We start from the raw sequence: 24,362 nt of genomic DNA, 5'->3' as shown, positions 1-24,362 counted from the left end.
AGACTAAGATGTCAACCGTTTAAATTGACTAAAATTAAAATAGTTACAGTTTTCTTTGCCTAAAATAAGACTTTAAGTCTACTAACACAAACTTGACTTAAAAAAAAACAAAGATGTTGACTGAATAAAAACTAACAAGGAAATCTGTCACAGGACAAAGACTAAATAAAAATAATGAAGTTCTGAGCACCAAGTAGAAAGAACAGATGTTGGGACGATACTGACCTGAAGGAAGGGGCTGCGATGGGCTGAAGAGTGCCTGGAGAGTCCGGAGGAGGATTTGACCACTCGCACCCCCGGGACGCTCAGCACCTCGTCCTCGCTGTCGTCGTCCTCGTCCTGCTCGTCCAGCGTGAACGAACGCAGACCGTCCGTGTTCACCGGCTTGGTCTTGATGTGACCGTTGCCGTGGTTACTCTTCCCTCGGTGGGTAGATGAGGAAGAGGACGTGGGAGGGGCTTCGAGCTCCTCCATCAGCCACTCCATCTCTTCTTCACCCCCTTCTTCGTCCATGTTGACCTAAGGATTTCAAGTTCGTACCAAAAGGGAGTCAAATCACGTGGGATGAAAATAAAATCACCTGTTTGAAAGGAGCGTCCTCTTCACTCAAACTTTACCACTAGCTGAGAATTGAGTGACCTCAAAGACTGTTGTTGCATATAAAATTGTCTTCAAAAATACGCTGGCTATGTAGGTGCTGGTGTGATAGCGGAAGGGGACGTGATCGGTGTGGCCACTCAATTTTCGGTCGGCGAGTCATCTGCATTACGTAATTACAAAGGTTTGCAGTTGCAGGGGAGAGAATGTAAAAAAACACGGGGCAAGAACAATGCGGCTGACAACATGAACTGAACAGCTACCAGGTAACCTGGCAAACACTTCTGGAGTGAAACCTTTGGTAACACTTTACTTGACGGTATCTACATAAGAGTGACATGACACTGTCATGAACACATGACACAGTCATGACACATGAACCCTAACCCTAACGTTTATCGGTGTTTTTTTGCCACCAACGGCTCCTTCCAGGCCTGGAAGGCACTAGGATTAGGCACTGGTTATGGTTAAGGTTAGGGTTAGGTGCCTTGAAGTCAGCGGTCGCAGTGCTACCTTGAAGTCAATTAGGCAATGGTTATGGTTAGGGTTAAGGTTATGGTTAGGTGCCTTGGAGGCAGCGGTCTCTAGCGCTGCCTGGAAGGAGCAGTTGAGGGCTTAAAACACCATCGAGCAACCCTAACCCTAACTTGTCATGACAAAAACCGAATGACACTTATTAAAAGAAGCGTTATGTCATAAACGTTTAGGACTTGTTTATAATGTCTATGACACATTCATGACAGTGTCATGTCACTCTTATGTAGATACCTTCAAGTAAAGTGTAACCAAACCTTTATTTTGATAATGTGTGGCACTGTCTATGATTGGATGAAATGATACAGAGAGTCATAAAAGGCCACAGGAAGAGGAGAGTTTTTAGATGCAGCATTCTCTAAAAGCAAGAACTGTTATTGGCTGGAAGAGTGCGTTCACACTGGAAAGTGCGTAAACAAATTCAGAATTGATTAATTCATTAGATCAACACACCTTTGAATATTTATAGGAGACTTGGTTTCCTCTCCTGCAGCAGCCAGCAACCTTCTGGATCACCAGCTCTCTGTTAGAAGACAAAGATGAGCAGACAGACCGGCATTTGTTAAAATGTGTACAACGTACTTTAAATCTGCTTCCATCTTTCATATCTACATTTGTTGTATGATCTTGGTCTCACCTCCTCTCTCTCTTGTGGAGTAAAAGCCCCAGCAGACAGACGCACAGACCCACCAACAGGAGGCACAGCATCACCCCCGCCGCCTTGCTTCGCCTGGCCACAACTGGAGTCTCGCCGCTGTCGCCGTCATCTGTCTGTGCGTTAACAGTTCTGCAAAAAAAAAAAATTACGACAAAAAAAGTTACATATTCATGAATCTACTTTTGTGGAGTAAAACTATATTCCAGTGTAAAGGTTTGTACTCACGTGAGACCACATACAGCGTCGGTGTGCCACACAAACAGATACTGGCATTCATCCGTCTCCAGCATAAACTCTGGGATGCCGACGCCTGCCGAGGGGTTACAGTGGAACATGATGGTGGATGACACCATTTTGGCTTTCTCTCGCCCACACTTCGACTCAGAGGGCACCATCACATCTAGGTTTCCTCCTGATGGGAAAGCAGAGACTTTGTTGACATGCCGTTAATGTTACATGGATGTTAAAGAATAATATTGTTAAAAGAAGTCATTTGGTAAGAATTATAAAAACAAACAGTTATTTGACTTTTAATTATAGCTAAGCTATACTAAAATGTAAAGCAGTTGTTGATTTTTAGAGGAATTCGCTTTAAAGCTTTAGTGCGTAACTTTTTGATTTTAATAAACGTCCGTAACATTCAAGCCGTTGCCAAATGAGTTGCTACAAAGCTAATTAAGACTATGATCTCCACACAACTCTCTCTGTATGTCTCAGTATGGCTGTGTTCAGAAGATTGGGTCGTCTGGTGACTTTCCCGAGCAGAAACTCAAGTGAAGATAATGACCTCTTCTGAAGAGTCCATCATGTTTTTTTAATCCTCCATGTCCTCCTTGGCTACTAGCAGCTGTGTAGAGGAGGCGTGGGGGTGGTGCGCGGTCACGGAAGGATGGATCACGTGGACGCGCCGACAGTTTTGTTGTCATTACTTAAAATTCCTCATGGGGGCGACAGAATAAGTAAATATTTACCTATTATTGGAATTTTATTTTTCAAATGAGTTAAATGTTTTAGATGTGGAACTTTTGACTCGCTGGTGGCGGTAGATAAAAAAAGTTAATTGGATTTATCTTCAGTAAACCTTGAGTTTCATGGCAATCCATTCAGTAGTTGTGGAGATTCGGACCAAAGTGTTGGTGACTGACAAACCAATTCAACTACTGGAAAATGGAAGAAATGGAATTATTTTTAACACCTCTGGGAAAGGGAAGTTTGGGGTCCCCTGCTGGAGCTGCTACCCCCGCGACCCGACCCCGGATAAGCGGATGAAGATGGATGGATGGACCTCTGATTTCAATCTCTGATTCCACTAAACTAAGCAATACATTACCTTTAATGTAGTACTTGGCCTTGCTGGAGGAGCCAATCCTGCGTCTGTATGACGCGTCGAGTTTGACCTGGCAGATGTTGGCACCGAGACAGGTGGGCAGGGAGTTGTTGGTGATGCCGGACAACTGAATGTGGTAAATGTAGCGGTCGCCGTTTGGACGGATGTCGCCGGACGCCTGATGCTGGCTGAGAAGAGTAAAAACCAGGGTAAAGAGACCAACGCAGGTTGAAAATAAAATGTAGAAGTTCTCAATTATGCAACATAGTTAGATATTTGTCAGTTACGTGAAAAAGAGTGTGCTGGGAGCAGGATTAAGACACAGATGGACAGGTAGAGTGTGCGCTTGTGTTACCTGAAGTAGAGCGCTCCCAGACTGAGGCTGGCTCCAGTGTCAGGAATCCGTATCGTCCCATTCACCATCACCACCTCACGCTGCTTCACCGCACATGCCGAGCGAGTCTCCCAGCCAATCACAAACTCGCATGAAGGCTCATCAACACTGTTCACACAGAAAGAGATAGAAATGAGACACTCTTAGCATGGCGTCACATTTAATATTTTAGAAAGCAACATTTAAGACTTCTAAGACCAATTAAACTAGCAGAGTAAATTAAATTTAAGCTATGAAATGTTGGTAAACTGGCAGTTTTAGACATTAAGGGACAAATTAAAGCATGTAATGTTATGTAAATAAACTTAAAAATATATATTTTATAGAAACTGGTTTATTTTTTATTAATCGTAATAGAGACGCATAACAAAGAACATTTTACAAAAGAGAGCTGAAGAAAGACTGTTCAACACTTATAACATTTATATTGAAAGCGGACAAACTGACTTAGTCGTGACTGTGAATAACATCAAGTCTGCTAAGAAATGTGCTTAAATGCTTTAACCAGTGACAGTTTAACTTTAAAAATTAACTCTGATTTGTCATTAACTGGCAGTTAGAAATCCACGTCACGTATAGTTGTGGGTGCGAATGGCACAGACTTTGAACATGTAAAATCATTTTCTTTACCCACATACACTTTACTGTCCTCATTTTTATTTAGACATTTAAATTATTATTCAGTTTCATAAAATCATATCTTAAAGTTGTTTTCTAAAAATGTCATCTCTGGCTAAAATCTTAAAAGGAGAGCTTTTTCATACAACCAGCTGATTTCATTGAGGTGGAGTGTTACCGGATGAGCGCTGGATGTCCAACAGTGGAGCCACAGCTCAGCTGGATCACAGTCTTGACCTTCACGCCGTTACCACAGACATCTTCCTCCGCTGAGTAACTGACAGAGATCTTTTTATCTGCAAAAGGAGTTTGAGAACCGGGATCGTGAACTTTTCTAATGCACAGAATCACAACACAGCTGTGAGAGTCACTAGTGACAAAAACAAGAGCTCAAATGAGTGCTAAAACATAATCAATTCCATGTAATTCATAAATTCAAAAATTCATTCATTATCATCGGATTCTTTACCTTACAGCCTGAACTGTTTGCTCTTTAATTCTGAGGCAGTTTTCAGTTTAATTGTTGTGGAACAATAGAAGTAAAAAATAAAATGCATTGCCATAGCTTTTGTTCAATTGTACTGGCAACAACCGGTAAAATACACACAAAAGGTGACCCTAGGATATTAGAAACTTCAAGCAAATATCATTATTGGTCATCAAAAAGTCCAACATCAGACACACTGAAACGTATACATGACTTGAATACCCACCACTGTAGCTCATTTTCTGAGTATAAACTCGGCCCAGGGTCTGGGTCACTCCTGCTGCTGAGCGTCGGCATACAGTTGCTCCTTCTGGACAACCTGGCAACCCACCGTGGATACCCTGACACAGGTTGATATAATACCTGAGGACACAACAAGAGGAAAGAATGTCATTTGAATAAAGTCAGGACTCAGGAAGCCAAGGCTAAAGAGCTTTAGGTGGCCAGAAATATTCATATTCTTTTCACCTATATGCATGATTTCAGCAATATTTCTTCTTTTTCTAGCATCTATTGTGAAGCAGGGAAAGTCATTTTTGGCGATATATTTGTTGTATTTATTTCATTTTATCCTGTATTTTAGATTTAGGTGCAAAGACTAGTCAGTCCCCTCAATTCTGCAACTACTATGAAGGTGGAGCTGTCATGCTGAATAAATTAAGAACACCTACAGATAAAATCCTCATGAATCCTCACATTTCTAACAATTTGCATAGAAACAGCAAAAAGCATTTAACAATTGTATTCATCTAAATCCTATAACATCTTATAGACTTCCCTGTCCTATCTGGATTTAGGATAAAAGATGATAACATACATAAATGAATATGAAAATTTTAAAAAGGACACATTAGTAGAGGTGTGATGAGATCTCGTCCCACAAGATTTCTCGTCTCGTCATATCGGTCATTTAAAGCAGTGAGCAGCAGCCAGTAGATGGTGTCTGACCTGGTTGGTCTTATAATACATCTGGCTTTGAAGAGGAGTCTGGCTTGGACCTCTACATTAGCATAGAAGATCCCCTGCCCTTTCTCCAAAGTTTATACCGAGTTCAGTTTTGCAGAGCAGTAGCGAGTTGCAATTGTAAAAAAGCTGCCTGTAGAACCAAGCGTTAGCTCTCTCTCTCTCTCTCTCTCTCTCTCTCTCTCTCTCTCTCTCTCTCTCTCTCTCCCTCCTGCAGCGTGCAGTTCAGTGTGGCGCAGCACTCGCGCAGATCGCTGAGTCGGAAGCAGAAAGCAAAACCTAACTTTAAGTTTAATGACATTACACAGAGAAATGTTCTCCCCTCGTCTTAAAATGGTCATAAATCAATACAAGAGCAGCCTGCAATGAAACGTAACCATAGTTCTCTGAGAGAAGAGAAATCTCTCCACCGTACATATGGAATGACGTATGATAGAGAACGTGGACATGCTCCTATTCCTGAAAAACCATATGTTAGGCATTGTGGCGTATCATGCTTAAAGAAATAAATTGGTCAGTCTCTGTTAACGCTTTGATTATTGAAAGTACTACTTTGATTATGGTTTGCACTTTAAAAATAAGACTAAAAACAGTGTTCAGTTCAGTTAGAAGGTCACACACAACTTCAATTAGAAGTTAGAAGCTCACGCTGCAGTTATTGGGTCTAAAGAGGTTAGTTATAAAGGAATGAAGCCAGTCATTTGAGTTTGGCAAAACCTTTCACAGTGCAGTCGTTTTTCATTTTGTGACTTTCGAGTGAATAAAAGACTTTTTCCAGTCATATTTCTTAATTGAAGTTTTCTTTAAAATAGTGTTAAAATCGCATCTGGTCTCGTTCTCCTGAACCCAATCTCATGTCTCGCCTCAACTCGTGAGCAGAGTGTCTCGTCACACCCCTACACATTAGACGTGGAAACAGTGCCCAACCATGACTGAAGCCAGACTTACGAATCTCCTCGGTGGCTAAACTTCCATGGCTCAGTGAGGGAGGACAGGGTTCGGAGGTCGAAGGTCTGATGCTGGCTGACCAGCTTACACTCCATCTTCACCGGTGGACAAACAGCACTGGTGCGCCACTGAAAAGTGGCTGAACAATCCTCCGTCTCCGAGAGCAGCTGTGGCAAGCCGTGGCCTGCAGACTGGTCGCAGGTAAACAATATGGAGGACTGACGCTTACCAGAAACTGGAAGAAAGACAGCACGGCAGCACGGTTTTCAGTAAAGAGAGAATTAATGAAAAGGTGATGAAATGCAAAAAGACAAAAGCATTTTGGAACATTTAAACAAATGAGAAAAAGCTTTTTAGTGTAAAGAAATGCACACAGGTGCTTTGGAATGGTGAGAGATTAGGCATTTTATGTTAACTACTGTGGACATTTTTCAACTTTGCTCATTGATTTGTTAACACTCTACTTTCCTGTCTGCCTGCTCTATTTTTGAAGTTCTAAATCTCTTACATAAACTTTTCAAAGCACAAGTAATAGTTGGTGTAATAATGGAGTTCACAGCGATGCCTTTGTGGTCTTTCCATCTCCTTTCAGTGTTTTTATGTGCATCCTCTCTCTTATAAATTATATATATATATATATATATATATAATTTATTTTATTAAGATTATTTTTGGGGCTTTTCCGCCTTTAATTGATAGGACAGCTAGGTGAGAAAGGGGAGAGAGAGAGAGGGGGGGAAGACATGCAGGAAATCGTCATAGGTCGGACTCGAACCCTGGACCTCTGCATCGAGGCATAAACCTCTCAGTATATGTGCGCCTGCTCTACCACTGAGGCAACCTGGCCACAAAAAAAAAAAAGTATCATCTTATCGAATTAGTATGATCCATTTTGCTCCTGGGAGTACAATGTACAGTGTAAGAAAGTGATCTGATCTATACTAACCTACAAATATCAGCAGACTGAAATATTAGTAAAGCTTTTAAAAATGTAGAATCTGATTTCTACCTTTATCTTCGTAAAGAAAGACCTAAGGTCCAAAGCCCGATTCTGGGCCTTTTGAAGGGGTCATACACAAGGTAAGTTTAACAGACCTACCTGGTGGACATGCATCTCCTCCACCGTACTGCATCAGTACGGCCTGCTCGTCATGTTTGAAGTCCATCGTCATGGCCTTGCTGATGCCAAATGATGAGGCTGACTTGTCTGAACCAGAACCAGACACCCGGCAAACTGTGCTCTTTTTACAGGCCGGCTCTGCCACTGAGCCACAGACGTTGATGTGGTAGATGCTGGAGCCCACCGGTACCTGACATACAGAGTATTAACGTTATTACAATTTTTAACTGGTATAACCCAGAGTCTGCAGCACTATGAAGTAAATAACCTAACAACTGAATACCTTCACAGAAAAGAATATTACAGCTATAGTGAAATGTAAAACAAACCATATAAAACAAAACAATATTAACAAGATGAAGGGAACTTTCGTGTACACCGCAGTGGTGGCCTAAAGGTTAGAGAAGCGAGCTTGTGACCGGGAGGTTCAATCCCCAGACCGACAGGATAAATCTGGGGGGGGGGGAAAAAGCAGCGCTTGTCCCTCCCTCATTACCACCACTGAGGTGCCCTTGAGCAAGGCCCTTAGCTCCAGTGGAGCTGCTCAGTGGCCAGCAGATCAGACTGTGGTTGTACTAGGCAGGTTCCAGGTATGAATGTGTAACTGTGTACATTTGACAGATCGTTGTTGCAAATGAGAATTTGTTCTCAATCGGCTTACCTGGTTAAATAAAAATAAAAAAATCTTGGTGGACAGACAACAAGCCTATGAGCTCACCTGGACGTTACCAGAGAGGGTGGACAAGTCAAAGGTGAACTGGAGCTGGGAGTCTGTGAGCTGGCAACTGCTGGTGTTTGTGTGGGTGGCATCTGAACAGACTATAGGGGTCGCCCACTCAAACAAATACACACATTCCTGCAGCTTCAGCATTTGTGGAGAGCCCTGGATAAAGATATAAAAAGATCACTGCTTTCAAAGGGTGAACAAAATCCTCAGAGAAGTAAAGTCACAGTGCATGTGTAAGTATCCGTATCATAAAAGTCAAACATGAAAGTGCTGACTGACCAGCTCCAGGCCTCTCTGGCAGGTAAAGATGATGGTCGAAGTGTAGTTCTGTGCGGGATCTGCCGCACACATGGTGGAGCTGCTGTAAGTGATGGACACTTCCCCTGTTGCGTTATTGATCTCAGGGCCGCTGGTAGTTCGCCCAATGTCCTTTAAGTGACAAGAAGAATACAAGAGAATTAAAAGGGAGAAAATGGTAGAGGCAAAACTATTGAAAATAGACAGTAAGAACAGATCCAAATTAAGAGACAGGACAAAAAGGATCATCATAATCATACAAAAAAAACAGAAGTACGGCCTTGCGTTAGTATGCCTCCGCCAATCAGTCAAGTTGCCGTTTACATTGATGTCTGTCCAGACTCATAATATATGTCGTGAAGACTTTGAAGGAATATAATAAAAGGTATTAAGTGTATTTTGGGGCGCAACATGGATGCTATGTGGATGATATCATAAAGTGCATTAAACATTTAGTTGGTTAAGCTCTTGGACTTAAATTATTATTTTTTTTTGTCATTTTGTTTATGTCGTGGCATTAAATGTATTCTGTGGTACAAAAAAAGAATACCCCAGTGTGCATTTTCAACACATTATTTTGAGCAACCAAAACATATTTCCTGTGTGATAATAATACCTGGCACAACATCAAGATAATTTATCGCACCGTTGTGACGAAAAGAGAGCTGAGCCAGAAGGCAAAGCTCTCAATCTACCGGTCAGTTTTTGTTCCTACCCTCACCTATGGTCATGAAGGCTGGGTCATGACCGAAAGAACAAGATCCAGGGTACAAGCGGCCGAAATGGGTTTCCTCAGGAGGGTAGCTGGCGTCTCCCTTAGAGATAGGGTGAGAAGCTCAGTTATCCGTGAGGAGCTCGGAGTAGAGCCGCTGCTCCTTTGCGTCGAAAGGAGCCAGTTGAGGTGGTTCGGGCATCTGGTAAGGATGCCCCCTGGGCACCTCCCTAGGGAGGTGTTCCAGGCACGTCCAGCTGGGAGGAGGCCTCGGGGGAGACCCAGGACTAGGTGGAGGGATTATATCTCTAACCTGGCCTGGGAACGCCTCGGGATCCCCCAGTCGGAGCTGGTTAATGTGGCCCGGGAAAGGGAAGTTTGGGGTCCCCTGCTGGAGCTGCTACCCCCGCGACCCGACCCCGGATAAGCGGATGAAGATGGATGGATGGATGGACAACATCAAGATGTCAACCAAAAACTAGTCACTATAATAGCCGTGTCTGTTGTCCTGTTGCAATCGGACCTTTTAACATGCTGTCAGTCCAAAGTCAGTGCTCTGGTTTTTGATAATAAACGGCATCAAATCACATGAAAAGTAAAGTCAAAGTAAATTGTCCTTTATTTACCTTGTATGGAAAGAGGGTGAAGGAGAATGTGCGTTAGTCTGTGCTTGTGAGTGTCTTACCACAGGAGGTCCATTATCAGGATCTATACAGACGGCAGCTCCAGCGGGGCAGGTGACCCCGGGGATGGGGTTTAGAGGCTGACAGATGTTGATGTAGAAGTCTGGAGATCCGTCACTTAGGTCCACTGTCTCGTCTGAAAAGAGGGTAGACACAGGAACATCGAAACAGTGAATCTGGATGAATGTTGAGCCCGATAAATGCATATTGTACTTCATTTGCATGCAAAAATCTCAAGAAGTCTGATATCTGTATCTGAGTGTTTATGAAACCTCGGCCCACTGACCTGTTGCTGTGTAGTATCCACTGACATGAATCAGAGGAGTCAAGTCAATAAGAGCAGAGCCGTTCTGGACTGAACACTTTACCTGAAAAGTAATTAAATAAAAAGGACAAAAATAAATGTCAGTGGTACATCCTTGTAGCGTTTTATGAATGAACAGTAACAATAGATGGGCAAAGCTAGAAAGCCAAAGTCGAAGCATTCAACCATTTTTATATATATATATATATATATATAATATATTATATATATACACACATACACATACACACACACATACATACATACATACATACACGCAATGGCTTTGGAACCTTTCTTTGAATATTTACTTCTTTTGATCCTCTTGAGTTTTAGGAATTTGTTGTAGGAATTATCCGAGTCCGAGACAATCCGGTGCTTCCTAAAGCACCACATAAATAAATGCTACATTCTTGTCTCCTTTGATTATGGTTAACCAGCAGAGTACACTCAACTGGAATTCAATTTGCTCTTTGAAATGGCCAATTTGGTGCTAATTTGCAAAGGAATGCTCCATATTTTTCACTTCACTATGTGGGAATAACTTCAAAATATAAAAGTTCTTTACAGTATCCCATTTCTGTTGTGAAAAGTCAATATCACCACAACAAAAGTGGAGATAACGGTATGACTTTGTTCAGATCAAGGTTATCGTAGTTTTGCATTTTTCATTAGTTTTTATTTTTATTTCGTTTTGACTTTTTGTTTTCAAATTCAGTTTAGTTTTTAAAGCGGGTTTGCTAGTTTAGTTTTTATTTTTTTTAAATGCTTAGTTTTAGTTTTTATTAGTTTTAGTCTTTTTTTGTAATATGGGTTATTTGTCGGGGGATTCAAAAAGGTCAGAAAAAGTATTGTGTAATAACTCAATAAAAACATCATACAATTTTAGAATATTCACAATGTATTAAACAATAACACCAGTACATAAAATGTAGCCTACATATGGTCATAAATATGTAAACAGTCTACACAAGACGCAGTATGTGCAAAATGTGTAAGTGACGTGTTCCAGGAAAGAAACCTAAATAGCCAACAGACTAAAGAAGACATGAACAGGTGTTTTGAACTTTGGTTCGAGTAAAGTGGCGAACTTTTTGAAGTCAATCAAGTCACACAGTTGTGTAGACATCCCAGTATCAGTCCACATATTAACCCAAGCTACCTCCCGCTTTTGGTGTTCCTGCGTATTTACTAACCAGCAGCTGTCAGGTCGCTGGTGAAAGCCCTCCTATAGTGTTCTCTGTCCTGCTGTTGTCTCTGTCATGCTGCCTGGCCCTGTATCCATACATCCATGCCCGTAACGTTACCGGGGTTAGCTTCTGTTTCGGGGAAAGGGGGCTTTGCGTTCTCCTTCACCTTGTTAAGGTAAGCTAGGTTAGCCTCCTAGCTTGTGGGATTTTTTCCTTTAATAAATTGACGACATATTTTACCACCTTCCACTGCAAGGCACTTTTATCTGACAGTCATAATCAAATAGGACTGCCGCTTTCTTCCGACTTTCGGTACCGCTATGACGCCAGGCGAGAAGCACGGAGCCACGGACATGTTGTGTTCAATTTGACGTGGAATGTCGGAATTTCTGGGTTCCCAGTCGGAAACTATACATGTCTACGGGAAATGTCATGCTCGGAGAGATATAGCGTTATTTGCTCTATGAAAGATCGACAAAGACGAAAACTAAGGACATTTACTTGTTCATTTTATTTTAGTTAGTTTTGCAAACAGACATTACAGTTTTAGTTTAGTTATCGTTTTTTTGTAACGCCTCGTTTTTATTTTTATTTCAGTTAACGACAATGTTTTTTCCCACCTAGTTTTTGTTATTTCGTTCGTTTTCGTTAACGATTATAACCTTGGTTCAGATACACGTTGCACGCATTCATCTTTTCTGACTATGCAGACATGTTTTGACAAAAACATTGAGGCTGTTATCTTGTGATGTTAAGGTAGTTACAGCACAGGACACACTTGCAAACACATGCATCACGTAACACACATCTGATTTAAATTACCAACAAAAGCACATTGCTTTTGTTATTTCTTCGCTGTGTTGGATGGAACGACCTTCTCTATCCAAAAGTTTCCCAACATTTGAATTTGGTTTACTTTATGAAACAGGCCGAGCATATTCCGACTCATCATAATGTACACAGACATACTTACTGGCTGTTCGCAGACCAGGTGTGTGTGGAAAGAGAAGAAGTGTGTGCAAGTCTTATCGTCGGTGTCGATGAGAACAGGCTCTGAAGGGGCCGAGCCCATGCCAGGTGGCCTGTACAAACACAATGTAAATACTCAGAACACAGCTAGATATTTCAGTGTTAACATGACAAATACATTACGAGTGTTTTGCAAAAAGGATCATCAAACATTTCAAGCAGCTGAAAATAATAAATACATTAACAAAATAAAATGTAACCATTAAAGCTTTAGTGCGCAGTTTCTGTCTCCCCCATGAGGAATTCTAAGTAATGACAGCAAAGCTGTCAGCGTAAATGATCCACATGATACAAGCCTTCTGTGATCGCGCTGCTTTTCTGAAGCACATGGATAGTGTTTGTGTGATTACTCTTACTGCCAGAGGCCAAAAAGGAAAACGGTTATACAAAGAAAAGGGCACAGCAGAAGTTGGCAGTACCTGCAGATGAAGTTGATGATGGTGTTGTGTTTAAGGTTGGGGTTTGCTGGGCAGGAACTTCCTCCTTCATATGTCAGCTCCAGAACATGATCCTTGTATGAGAGTTTGCTGCTCACCTGCCCGCCGCTCACCGCAGTCGTGGCATCCTTAATACACACAGCTACAACACAATATGCATATATTTTAGAATTCTTAACTGCACAAATATAGTTGTATTTAAAAATATACATTAATTATGTTCTTTTAGATAGATCACAGTATTTTAAGATGCCTTTCTAGACATTTAAATACAAATAAGGTTGTATTTTTGGCCCTTTTTCTTTGTCCGTTTGTTAGTTATTATGTCTCACAGAATTCTGCAATAGGTTCGGCAATGAGCAAGTGATTAGATTCACATTCAACTGAGAATACTGGATTTTTTTTTAATATATATATATATAATTTTTCAACTGCAAAAAAAAAAAGAAAATCCAAATGTTATACATTTTTTCCATTTTCTCTTCATCTGCTGCAATCACTTTAATAAAAAAGAAATCTGGCACAAGCATCCCATATTTGTCTATCAACTAAAATTTTGATGAAGGTTAAACATTCTTATAATTTACAAATTCAGACATATTTTGCAGCCTTGGCCGCGTTATGTTTTCCCCATATATATATATATATATATATAATAATAATAATAAGTACTGTAATAAAAAAAATTATGTTTGATATAGCACCTTTTACAGCCACAGAAGTCACAAAGTGTTTCACATGATAAATTTGTAAAAATACAGTAAGATCCAAAAGAAAAAAAAGCAAGGAGAAAATAATTGAAAGACCAATGAAAATCATTTAAAAGATTAAAACCTAAAACCCAAAGTTACAAACATGAGTCAAAAGCAAATTTAAACAAGTGCGTCTTCAGCTGCTTTTTAAAAGCCACAACAGAGACTGCAGAACGTAAGACAATAGGAAGGGCGTTCCACAGGTTTGGAGAGTTTTTAAGCGAGTGCGTGGGACCACCAGTAATCCCTGGTTAGAAGACCAGAGGGACCTGTTAGTAGTGTACGGATGGAGCAGGTCAGAGATATAAACAGGTGCCTGACCATGCAAAGCTTTATAAGTCAGAACAAGAACTTTAAATTGGATCCTGAACTTGATCGGAGGCCAATGTAATGAATATAAAATAGGAGTGATGTGCAACATCCGGCTGGACCTGGTCGTGCAGGTCAGTGATTTGATATGTTGATCAAAATACATGTTATGATCAAATATAACACTAAGATTTCTCAGTTTGGACTGTACAGCTGAAGAAAGGGACCCCAAAAGCTGAATAACCTTGGAAGCTGTGGTGCTCCTTAGTGCCTTCCAGTTTCCTGTGCAATACCTACTACAGTCCGGGTAAAGAGCAGTCAACAGTCGGCCTCCTACATAACATTTAACGGTTAACAGTGGTGACGCATGTCCTCAGTGTTACATAAACCACACAAATATGTAAGCTAGAACAAACAGCAACCAGGAGAGAAATAAATGAATTTTTAATGGATCCCTCTCCTCTTTTGCTGTAAATCTCCACTTATTGGAATCCGCAAAGCTTATTTTTATGAGGAAATACAGCATAAAGTGTCTTTTTCACAAAGAATTGGCGTCTGTAGGAGATACAAAAGCTGAAGTCTTCTGAGGCTCCACGTTCTTTCAGGCAGTTTTTTCTCCGGTTAGAATGTTATTTTGTTTGGCATCATAACTTTGTTGATTGTAAGGATTACACATTTTACATTAAAAATGTCCCAATGTAAATATCCTCTTCATGTTCAAAGAAAATGTCCGTTGGATTATTTATATCTATCTATATAAATGTACATATTTTTTAACCTCTGTATTCAGATCAAATAACCTAAAGTGACTCTGAAAAAGAATTGAGCTGGAAGCTGCACCAACCAGTGAACAGGGGGTTAAGATAGTAATGTCACATCAGCTCTGACTGGTTTGTGTGTGTGCACACTGAAAATGCTTAAATGTAAGCAAATGACCTTTGGGCCTCTGAGTGACTGAAGAGAAATTTGGCTGCTGACTTTGCAAGTCTATCCTGTCCCGGCAACGATGCCTTTGTCAAGATATTTCTCACATTTTATCGAGGAGGATATAAAAGTACACACAACAGAGTCATGCACATTTTCCGTTTCAGTTAATTGAAACATGATAAATTATAAGTCACTGGAAATACGTACCGGTTTCAGGGCTGCATCCAGCATTGGGAACGCTTCCACAGATGTTCATTCGGAACATCTTCCTGTGTTCCTCATGATTGTACACAGTGTAACCTCCTTCCTTTGTCAGGGTGTTGAGATCAAACAAATGACCTGGGGAGGAGAGGGTCGCAGTTTATAAAAAAATACAAATGTATCGCTCTATTTTTTTTTTTTTGTACATTGCATGAGAAGTTTGCCAGAAAAGTCTGTCATGCCATTTTACACTACTCTACATTTTTTGATCCAGTTTCTATTGTCACCAGACAGTAACGTGATAAGAACATACTATTAACATGTAAGTACATATTTACATGTACAATGTGTACAGAACTGCTGATTTATTTTGAATGCCTGACCTGTAGCAGGGTTGGTGACCCTGCAGTTGTTGTGTTGGGTGCTGTTTAGAGGGCAGGCCGCAGCTGTTAACCAGAGGAAGGTGTACACACAGTCCTCAATGGCTGAGATCAGAGTAGGCCGGGAGTCCTGGATGGGAGATAGAAACACACGTTTATCATTTGTCTAATATCGCCCTGGTGTTCTTAACACAAGAAAACCTCAAAAACAGTGCATATGCTCACTTATAGGTTCATTTACAACTGAGTCCTGTACTGGCAAGATGTTGACATACAACTGTTCAGACTGTATGATATGTGTATCAGTCCAACACGAACATATATACTGGATCATTTGTAGAGTGCATCCCTCACCACTTTGTCTTTGTCACACTTGAAGCGGATGATGCTGCTCCTGTTGCGTCTTCCATCGGGACACGCCTGGCCGCTGGTGTACTGAAGCTTCAGAACATGTCTGTCCCATGTAGGACCAGACTCCACCTGCCCCAGACTCACATAGTCATCTCCAACCTTCACACAGGACGCCGCACTGGAGGGACACTTCCATGAACCTGTCACAAGGTGAGCAGAGGATTTGTTGTCAAGTATGTAAAGGACAGTTTTAGATTTTCCAAGTTTCAAAACGCTCTCTTGCAACTTGAATTCTGATAACAAACCAGAGTTGGACGCTACAGTATTACTGAATGAAGAACACAAGTGCACGAGCATGCACACTGACCTCCCTGCTGCACCAGTGACCTGCAGACGTTGATGTAAAAACGTGTCTTCGTGTCCCCCGTAGAGTGCTCCACTTCCCAGTTTCGAGAGTTCATAGCCAGAGGGGAGAGGTCGTACGAGTGGCCCTGATCATCACTGAGGACAGACATACAGAGGGTGAACATACCGTGTCATATCTGTTCAAAATCTGTGCTATAGTTATACCTGAACTGTTTCTGTTAATGTGTAACAAAACACTTTCTCTTTCTCACTTGAGGAGATGAGCAGAATTAACTCTAGGAATCGTTTATTTTAACATGAACACTGTCAAACATCTTTGCTCCAGGATTTCTTTCTTTAGTGGATGGAAAAGATTAAAAACTTCCCTTTACACATGCATGTAAAAAGATGGGGAGATCTGTGGCCTCTGATTAAAACCTATTAATTGATTTTGTATGCTGTAGTTATTTCCACATTTAAAAAGAAACAGCGTATCTGTGACTAAAATATAAAAACAAAACAATTTAATTAACCAATGAATTGCCCACATAGCAAATTAGATTTAATTATGATGTCAGCCCCGATACCAAAGACATATTAATAATAACAAATCAATTGTTGCTGCTGGCAACCTGTCTTCAACCCAGTGGTTTAAAAATTACCTGATTGATTTAGGTAATACAATTGAGCTATTCTGCGTAATGCTAGCTTACTAGTTCAGACCAATTACCTAGTATATAGCTCTAAGTAAAAATCTGAAGTACACTTAAAAGGAAAAGAGTTCAAGGAAATAAGAAACACCTGGATGAGAGGTGAGCATAAAAAAAGAGAGGAAGGAAAAAGGAAAAAAAGGAAGGTGACATGTGGGGGTAGTAGTGGGTTGTTACTTGTAGGAGCAGCTGCTGGTTTTGACTGGGATGCAGGCCAGAGCAGTGGGCCATCTGAACAGGTAGGTACAGTCTGGAGTCTCCTTGATGAACTCTGGCGTTCCCTTAACAAGTGAGTCAACCAACACACACAATTAGTCACCATAGCAGACTCCCCATTTCCCTGAAGCTGTCTTGTTTACATGTCCAGAACCCCCAGCCACTGAACACATTACTCCACTCCTCAAACAACTGCATTGGCTCCCTGTCCAATACCGTATTGACTTTAAGATTCTTCTTCTCACCTTCAAAGCCCTCCATAATCTCGCTCCTCCATACCTCTCTGAACTCCTTCAGCCCTACGCTCCACCCCGAACTCTCAGATCCTCCTCTTCCTCACTGCTTTCCACTCCTTCTGCCCGCCTGTCCACAATGTGGTTTACAGCCTTCACCCATTCTGCCCCTCGCCTATGGAACTCCCTCCCACTATCCATCCGTACCATAGAGTCTCTACCCACCTTTAAAACCTCCTCAAAACCCACCTATTCTGAAAGGCCTACCCCACGTGACTCCACTCGCCATCAAAATCATGGATAGATTGCTTTCTTTTAATTTTCTAGCTCAATCTTTTATATGTGTTTGTTTTAATTTAATTATATTTGCCTTTTGAACTGTATTTTTGCTTGTTTTAACTGTAAGGTGTCCTTGAGTGCTATGAAAGGTGCCCATAAATAAAATGTATTATTATTATTATTGTTTTGTCTGGTTAGTTATCACCAATAAACACATCCAACATCTCCAGGGCATAAATGCTCAGAAAGCTACATGGATCTGCTGGAATGTGTATTTTATTTTAAAATAATTTTTACAATTTCAAAGCAAACACTCATGTTTGTCAATCAAAAACGTTTCAGTATATAGCCCTATGAGCAAATTTCTCTAGAAGTCTAAGTCACCAATCGACATTGGCAGAATTTATTGCATTGTCATGTTTCATTTTTTTAGTAAGTACAACTCATTAAAACCCGATAAGAGCTGTGGGATCAGCTGGTTTTCTGTATTTGTGTGATTGTGTGAAACTCACAGGATCCCTGTCAGGGTGGCAGGAGAAGTAGATCTCGGTGGATCTTTGGTATATCTTGTGACAGACCTCTCCGTTAGTGTAGTTCAGGATGAGCTGGTCTCCCACGTAACTCAGAACCTGGCTTGCCATTCCTGCACGCTCACAAGAATAATGACACAAATTAATACAGACAATACAAATATCAGAATATTCAAGCTGGTTTTGGTTGGTCTTCCTTACCTGCAATCTTGTGGGTTTCTCCCTTCACCTGGCAGGAGGAGACAGATTCATTGCCTGTTTCTTTGTGGGTGCAGATGCCTCTCTTGAGCCCCCCGCACACCGACAAGTGGTAGATATAGGCATCACTGTGGACGGGGTAATCTTGACCCTTCAGAGAGCTCAGGTTAAACTCAAAGCCACTCTTGGGGTCACGAACACGGCAGTTATCACCTGGGAGGAGGAGCAAAGAGGCATGGCATAATAACACTGTCCTCCTATTAAAACTTTATTATGGCCTCTGATATGATGGATGATGTGATATGACCACTGCTGTTTGAGGAGATTACAAACTTGTCACATTTCAAATTCAAATATCAGTGTTTGTTGTCAGCACAAATGATCCAAAAGCAGCAGTTTCAATCTTAAAATATTGGAATTCACAATTCTCATCACTGCGTTTTTTGTGCGTTTTTTTTTTTACCTTGGGACTTGCTGATGGGGCAGGCCTCAGATGTCCTCCAGATAAAGACATATTCACAACCATCTCTACGGTCAAACATGGGGGAGCCCTAGATATAGACAGACACACATACAAACAAATTAAAGCGACAGATAATCAATGATTACACAGGTTAGTTGCATGTCTTGTTCTTCATGCAAATAGTACATTTAAGAGAAAATGTAACTAAATGTGGGTAAAATTAGAGTTGAATTTGAAAATTAAGGTAATAACATAAGACAAGATAGAAATGTATTCAGCCGCATGAAAATTGTTGTGCAGCAGTCACAGTACAAACATTAGAAGTGGGTGGTCACAGTGGGAGCTCAAAAGCGTGATGTATGCTTCTGCAGAGGGTCCAAGCAGAGCTTACACAGTAGCCTATGTAAGTGGCCTGAAGTTTATACTTGAACATTGGTGTGTGTGCGTCAATCTCTTTAACAGAATAGCAGGGCCGGCATGTGTGTGTGCGCGTGGGGAGTGTGTGGTAGTGAGAGAAAACATGTTGTGGTTTCTGACCACAGTCAGAAAGCTGTAGCAGGAAAAACTAACCCTCTCCTTGATTTCATGTTGTTTATGGAGAAGGAGACCCAGGAAATGAGTCGGGGGAAATGCAACGCAACCTATCCCCGGCCAAGCGGACCAGCCACAGTTGTTGCGGTCTGCGTCGGCGCGATGTGTAGTTACATTTTTTGAGAGGCGCACGTCAGGCTACGGTGTAGGGTCTGTACCTACATGTACCTACGTACGCACCCATGGCGTTGATTTAATGCAAAAGCATAAAGTGGCCTTAATACTCACTGGGTTGTCATCACACTGCAAGATGATGCGCGTTGAGTAGTGTGATTCGGAACCACACTGGTCTCCGTTCTGGTACACGATGCTGATGGAGCCATCCTCCGCCACCTGCGGTCTGGACTGGACGTAACCCAGGTTGTAACTCTTCCCATCAATCACGCCACAAGCACCCAAAGGACCCACTGGAGAGAAGAAACAATATTTAACTACAGTCTGACAGGAGGAATTCCCTTCGATTTTTAATTGCCATCTGACTTTGTAATTTTTTTATTGCAAAGTGTTAAAATCGTTAAAACCTACTAGGAGTCCTAATCTTAGGAGCCTTGAAACATTATATTGGATTGCAATAGTAAAGGTTAGGGCTGACATTTCAGAATATGGAAAGAGTATGCAAAATCACCAATAAAATGATAAAACTGATGCTTAGTGCAGCAGTAAATGGTTCCATTGGTATCCTTTACATAAGCCAAAGCTCTACAAATGTGTATAGAGCTGCATCTTTTGATTCATCTTCCAATTGTTGTCTTGATTAAGTGTTCAATTGGCCATTATGACTTCCCGTGGCCCAAAGTGATAAAATTCCTAGTTTTATCTCATATGATAAAATCAAGCAGAAATACCTCATATTTGAGAAACAAATGTTTGGCATTGTTGCTTGAAAAAAAGACGAATTCATTCCCAAAATATCTGTTGATTTATTTTATTTCAATTTGACTGACCATTACAGCTCTACATGCGTAAAACTAAATAAAATGCTTGGAATCAATAACCTTAACAACAATATTTTGTAAAGTGAAGTTTATTCAATTTGAGTCAAAACAGATTTCGGAGTTCTGTTTTTGTTGTGCGAGGATTTACGGCCCAAAACTCTTACTCCCTCTCGGTTTAATATTTTATCATATTTATTTTATCAAAACACCCACATCAGTCTAAACCTCTTATTTACTGTATGTGTAGGTGGATTGGGTGGTCAATATGGACGAGCATACTGACCTGGACAGTTGTTCAGAGGAGGAAGAGGTTTGCAGACATTGATGTAAAAGCTGCGTGATTTGACAGCATCTGTATCTATGGCGATCCAGGGGCTGTCCTCTCCATCCCGGATCAGGTGACTCAGGTCGTACTCATTACCATGGGAATCTAGAGGTAACAGAAAAGTATATTTAGACGAACAAGGAGGAGAAGTGTATAACGTTCTTGAGTTAAGCCAGTACATTGATATTTACTGTAGGTTTAATTCTGTTTGTGTGTGTCCATACCAATGATCTGGCAGTCAACTGGAGCAGGCATGCAGGCCAGAGCAGTGGAGAACTCAAAGAAGACGTTGTGGACCACGTGGTGAGGTAAAGAACTCAAGTCCTCACGAAGCAGTTTTAATGAGCCAGGGTGAGAGTTTGGATCACACACAAAATTAATGGTGAAGGTGTCCCGAGTTGCTGATACAGAGGGAAAAGGATATAAAGTGCAGTGTCAAGAAAATTTAAACTGTAAATTTACTGTGAATACGGTACAGCTGATCAGAGTTAAGTGAACATAAAATCATGACATTCTCAGTTACTGTAAAGAAGTACCTGTGGGCTCGTCCAGGGTTCCCTTATACGTTAGTGTGAGAAGTCCATCGGTGGAGTACTGGAGGGTCTTCTCCACCCCCACTGGGCTGGAGGGATGCCCTTCTTCCAGCTCACAGCCAGCCATGCCCTGACCGCATTCCGCCACATCTGAGCAGATGTTCACCTACAGGGTGGTGAATTGAAGAGATTATGATTTTCTTAAATTCTGAAATATCATGATTTGAAAAAGACATAATCCTTGCTTAAATCATAGGAGGAAGGATTAGATCATGAGTCAAATAAACTATTTGTTGATCTAAAGTATATTCATCAGCAACTATGTTGATAATTGATTAATTGTAAAAGTCATTTTTCAAGTCAAACGGAAAACATTTCCTGAAATGTAAATATCTATGCCTCGTCTTACATTATAGTAAACATTACTTAAAGCGACCAATTTCACGACGCAGCGGCAAACTGTGATGAGAATGTTTGACTATTCTAAAACATTTTATAGATGAAACAAATAATCGAAAGATGAATGTATAATTCTAATAATTGTTGGTTGGTTTTTACATATCATTATTATACACACAATTTGTATTTATAAAATATTAAAAAGTCTAAATTAAATCCCACACTGGTGCGAGTACATTTGGCTGCAACACAGACTATATCAGAGCTGTATAAAAAGCTGCACGCGTGAACATGAACGCATCGTTGGCTACACCACACAAATACAAATACACTCACCTAAAGGATTATTAGGAACACCATACTAATACTGTGTTTGACCCCCTTTTGCCTTCAGAACTGCCTTAATTCTTTGTGTCATTGATTCAACAAGGTGCTGGAAGCATTCTTTAGAAATGTTGGCCCTTATTGATAGGATAGCATCCCTCACACCATTACACCACCAGCCTGCCCAGTGGTGACAATCCATGTTCTCATTCTGTTTACGCCAAATACTGACTCTACCATCTGAATGTCTCAACAGAAATCGGGACTCATCAGACCAGGCAACATTTTTCCAGTCTTCAACTGTCCAATTTTGGTGAGCTTGTGCAAATTGTAGCCTAATTTTCCTATTTTTAGTGGAGATGAGTGGTACCCGGTGGGGTCTTCTGCTGGTGTAGCCCATCCGCCTCAAGGTTGTACGTGTTGTAGCTTCACAAATGCTTTGCTGCATACCTCGGTTTGTAACGAGTGGTTATTTGAGTCAAAGTTGATCTTCTATCAGCTTGAATCACTCGGCCCATTCTCCTCTGACCTCTGGCATCAACAAGGCATTTTCTCCCCCCAGGACTGCTGCATACTGGATGTTTTTTCCTTTTTCAGATCATTCTTTGTAAACCCTAGAAATGGTTGTGCGTGAAAATCCCAGTAACTGAGCAGATTGTGAAATACTCAGACCAGCCCGTCTGGCACCAACAACCATGCCACGCTCAAAGTTGCTTAGATCACCTTTCTTTCCCATTCTGACATTCAGTTTGGAGTTCAGGAGATTGTCTTGACCAGGACCACACCCCTGAATGCATTGAAGCAGCTGCCATGTGATTGGTTGATTAGAGAACGAGAAATCTAACAGGTGTTCCTAATAATCCTTTAGGTACATTCAAACAACGCATGAGAGCTACATTTGATGGACATTATTAATGGTTGGCCTTGCGGTGGCAGTGCTGTCACTGTGTCCGTCTTACCAGGAAGTCCTTGCCGTTCGCATTTGTCTTGTACCCAGTCTTAGAAGCCAAAAGCTGAAGGTTGAACTCAAAGCCAGTGTTGGGGTCCACCACAGAACAGCTCTGAGACTAAAAAGAAATTTTCAACATGTTTATTATCTTTACAAACTCATTTTGTATTATCATAATCATATACATCTTTCCGCGTAACATCTTTTCTAATTGTTGTCTTATCAGTGTGAATACATACATTAAACACAGGATATGAATATGTTGTAATATAGCTGAACTCACATTGTTCTCTGTGGTTTTGATGGCACAGGCTGCCCTGGTCTCCCACATGAAGTTGGCAGTACAGTTCTGGTATATCAGGAACCGCGGCCCCATTGACTGCACAGTGTGGAACACAAAACAGAGTCACATGTCGGACACACGCAAAGCGTTAACAAGCCACGCTCCAATTTACTATATGAACTGCACCGACTCACCAAAGTTCCTTTGGAGCAGACCAGGTGGATGCGTGTTGTGTATGTGAGCTTCTGGCCGTCTGACATGCAGACAGAGCCGTCTGTGAACTCCAGCAGCAGACGGCCTCGCTCCTCAATGATCGGCCCTCGCTTGGAAATACCCATGTTGCTGACTGATACAACCTCCTTCGGAGAGCCCTGAGGACAGAGGCGAGGAAAGGGCTTCTAAAACTCATCTCAAGTGTTATGTATCATTGACCGGCTATTACATTTGTTGCCCGTCAATAATGAGTTTGGCGGACGCATGAAACTTTGTACAGAAGCCCTGAGAGGCAAGTGAGAAAAGTCGGATCGATCTATAGTTTTCTCTCCTGTGTTTAAGACTTAAGAGCAGGTGACAAGGGTTGAAATGGCAGGAATATTTTTACAATTCATTTATACTTTCTATTTTTCATCAAAAAAAGTTCGGGCAAGTGAAATTTTTGTTGGTTTGTCAGGATAATTCTTCTGGTGCGTTTGTTGCTGTAACAATCATTTGTGCACCACTACTCTCTTTCTTTCAACCAAAAGAAAGACATGACAATAATGTTATATAACTTCCTAACACACAATATATGTACATTGTGTTTTAGAAGAAAACATGAATGATTGTAGCCCTATTTAGATGGATGGATGGATGGATTTGTGGTGCACTTTAGCCTCTTGTGGCCAAAATGAGTATTACAACAACAAAAAGAAAAATTCTGACAAAAACATTTTTCCACAGAAAAAGAAAACGATTCTGTAAGAAGAAAGATCATCCTGGCAAACCATTTTTTTTTTTTTTTTTTTATCAACTGTTTTTAAGGAATAGACAAAGGACCACCAGATTTATTTTCTTCTCATTTGCCTCTCAGGGCTCCTGTAACTTTGCCATTTTGAAAAGTGCACT

General features: G+C 41.0%; 1 protein-coding gene across 1 annotated transcript in view; it reads right to left on the bottom strand.

The window, feature by feature from the left end:
* igf2r (insulin-like growth factor 2 receptor) overlaps positions 1–24,362 on the bottom strand; it is a 51,219-nt gene that overhangs the window by 4,105 nt on the left and 22,752 nt on the right. Inside the window, exons 19-49 of the mRNA XM_078275198.1 lie at positions 23,453–23,629; positions 23,259–23,354; positions 22,986–23,093; positions 21,307–21,469; positions 20,995–21,171; positions 20,729–20,875; positions 19,739–19,917; positions 18,920–19,007; positions 18,460–18,669; positions 18,241–18,371; positions 17,178–17,281; positions 16,313–16,446; positions 15,949–16,145; positions 15,598–15,724; positions 15,221–15,352; positions 13,008–13,167; positions 12,533–12,641; positions 10,352–10,433; positions 10,068–10,201; positions 8,653–8,802; positions 8,365–8,529; positions 7,626–7,836; positions 6,527–6,761; positions 4,842–4,978; positions 4,307–4,424; positions 3,472–3,618; positions 3,120–3,304; positions 2,015–2,201; positions 1,769–1,918; positions 1,585–1,654; positions 226–519 (exon numbers count right to left, since the gene is read on the bottom strand). Coding sequence (XP_078131324.1) covers positions 226–519; positions 1,585–1,654; positions 1,769–1,918; positions 2,015–2,201; positions 3,120–3,304; positions 3,472–3,618; positions 4,307–4,424; positions 4,842–4,978; positions 6,527–6,761; positions 7,626–7,836; positions 8,365–8,529; positions 8,653–8,802; positions 10,068–10,201; positions 10,352–10,433; positions 12,533–12,641; positions 13,008–13,167; positions 15,221–15,352; positions 15,598–15,724; positions 15,949–16,145; positions 16,313–16,446; positions 17,178–17,281; positions 18,241–18,371; positions 18,460–18,669; positions 18,920–19,007; positions 19,739–19,917; positions 20,729–20,875; positions 20,995–21,171; positions 21,307–21,469; positions 22,986–23,093; positions 23,259–23,354; positions 23,453–23,629 — 4,704 coding nt within the window. The remainder of the gene's footprint in view (positions 1–225; positions 520–1,584; positions 1,655–1,768; positions 1,919–2,014; positions 2,202–3,119; positions 3,305–3,471; positions 3,619–4,306; positions 4,425–4,841; positions 4,979–6,526; positions 6,762–7,625; positions 7,837–8,364; positions 8,530–8,652; positions 8,803–10,067; positions 10,202–10,351; positions 10,434–12,532; positions 12,642–13,007; positions 13,168–15,220; positions 15,353–15,597; positions 15,725–15,948; positions 16,146–16,312; positions 16,447–17,177; positions 17,282–18,240; positions 18,372–18,459; positions 18,670–18,919; positions 19,008–19,738; positions 19,918–20,728; positions 20,876–20,994; positions 21,172–21,306; positions 21,470–22,985; positions 23,094–23,258; positions 23,355–23,452; positions 23,630–24,362) is intronic.

This window comes from Sander vitreus, chromosome 18, assembly GCF_031162955.1.
Source record: "Sander vitreus isolate 19-12246 chromosome 18, sanVit1, whole genome shotgun sequence".
Taxonomy (NCBI): Eukaryota; Metazoa; Chordata; class Actinopteri; order Perciformes; family Percidae; genus Sander; species Sander vitreus.
Note: the sequence above shows the minus strand (reverse complement) of the source record. Positions and strands in the feature narration are given on the sequence as shown.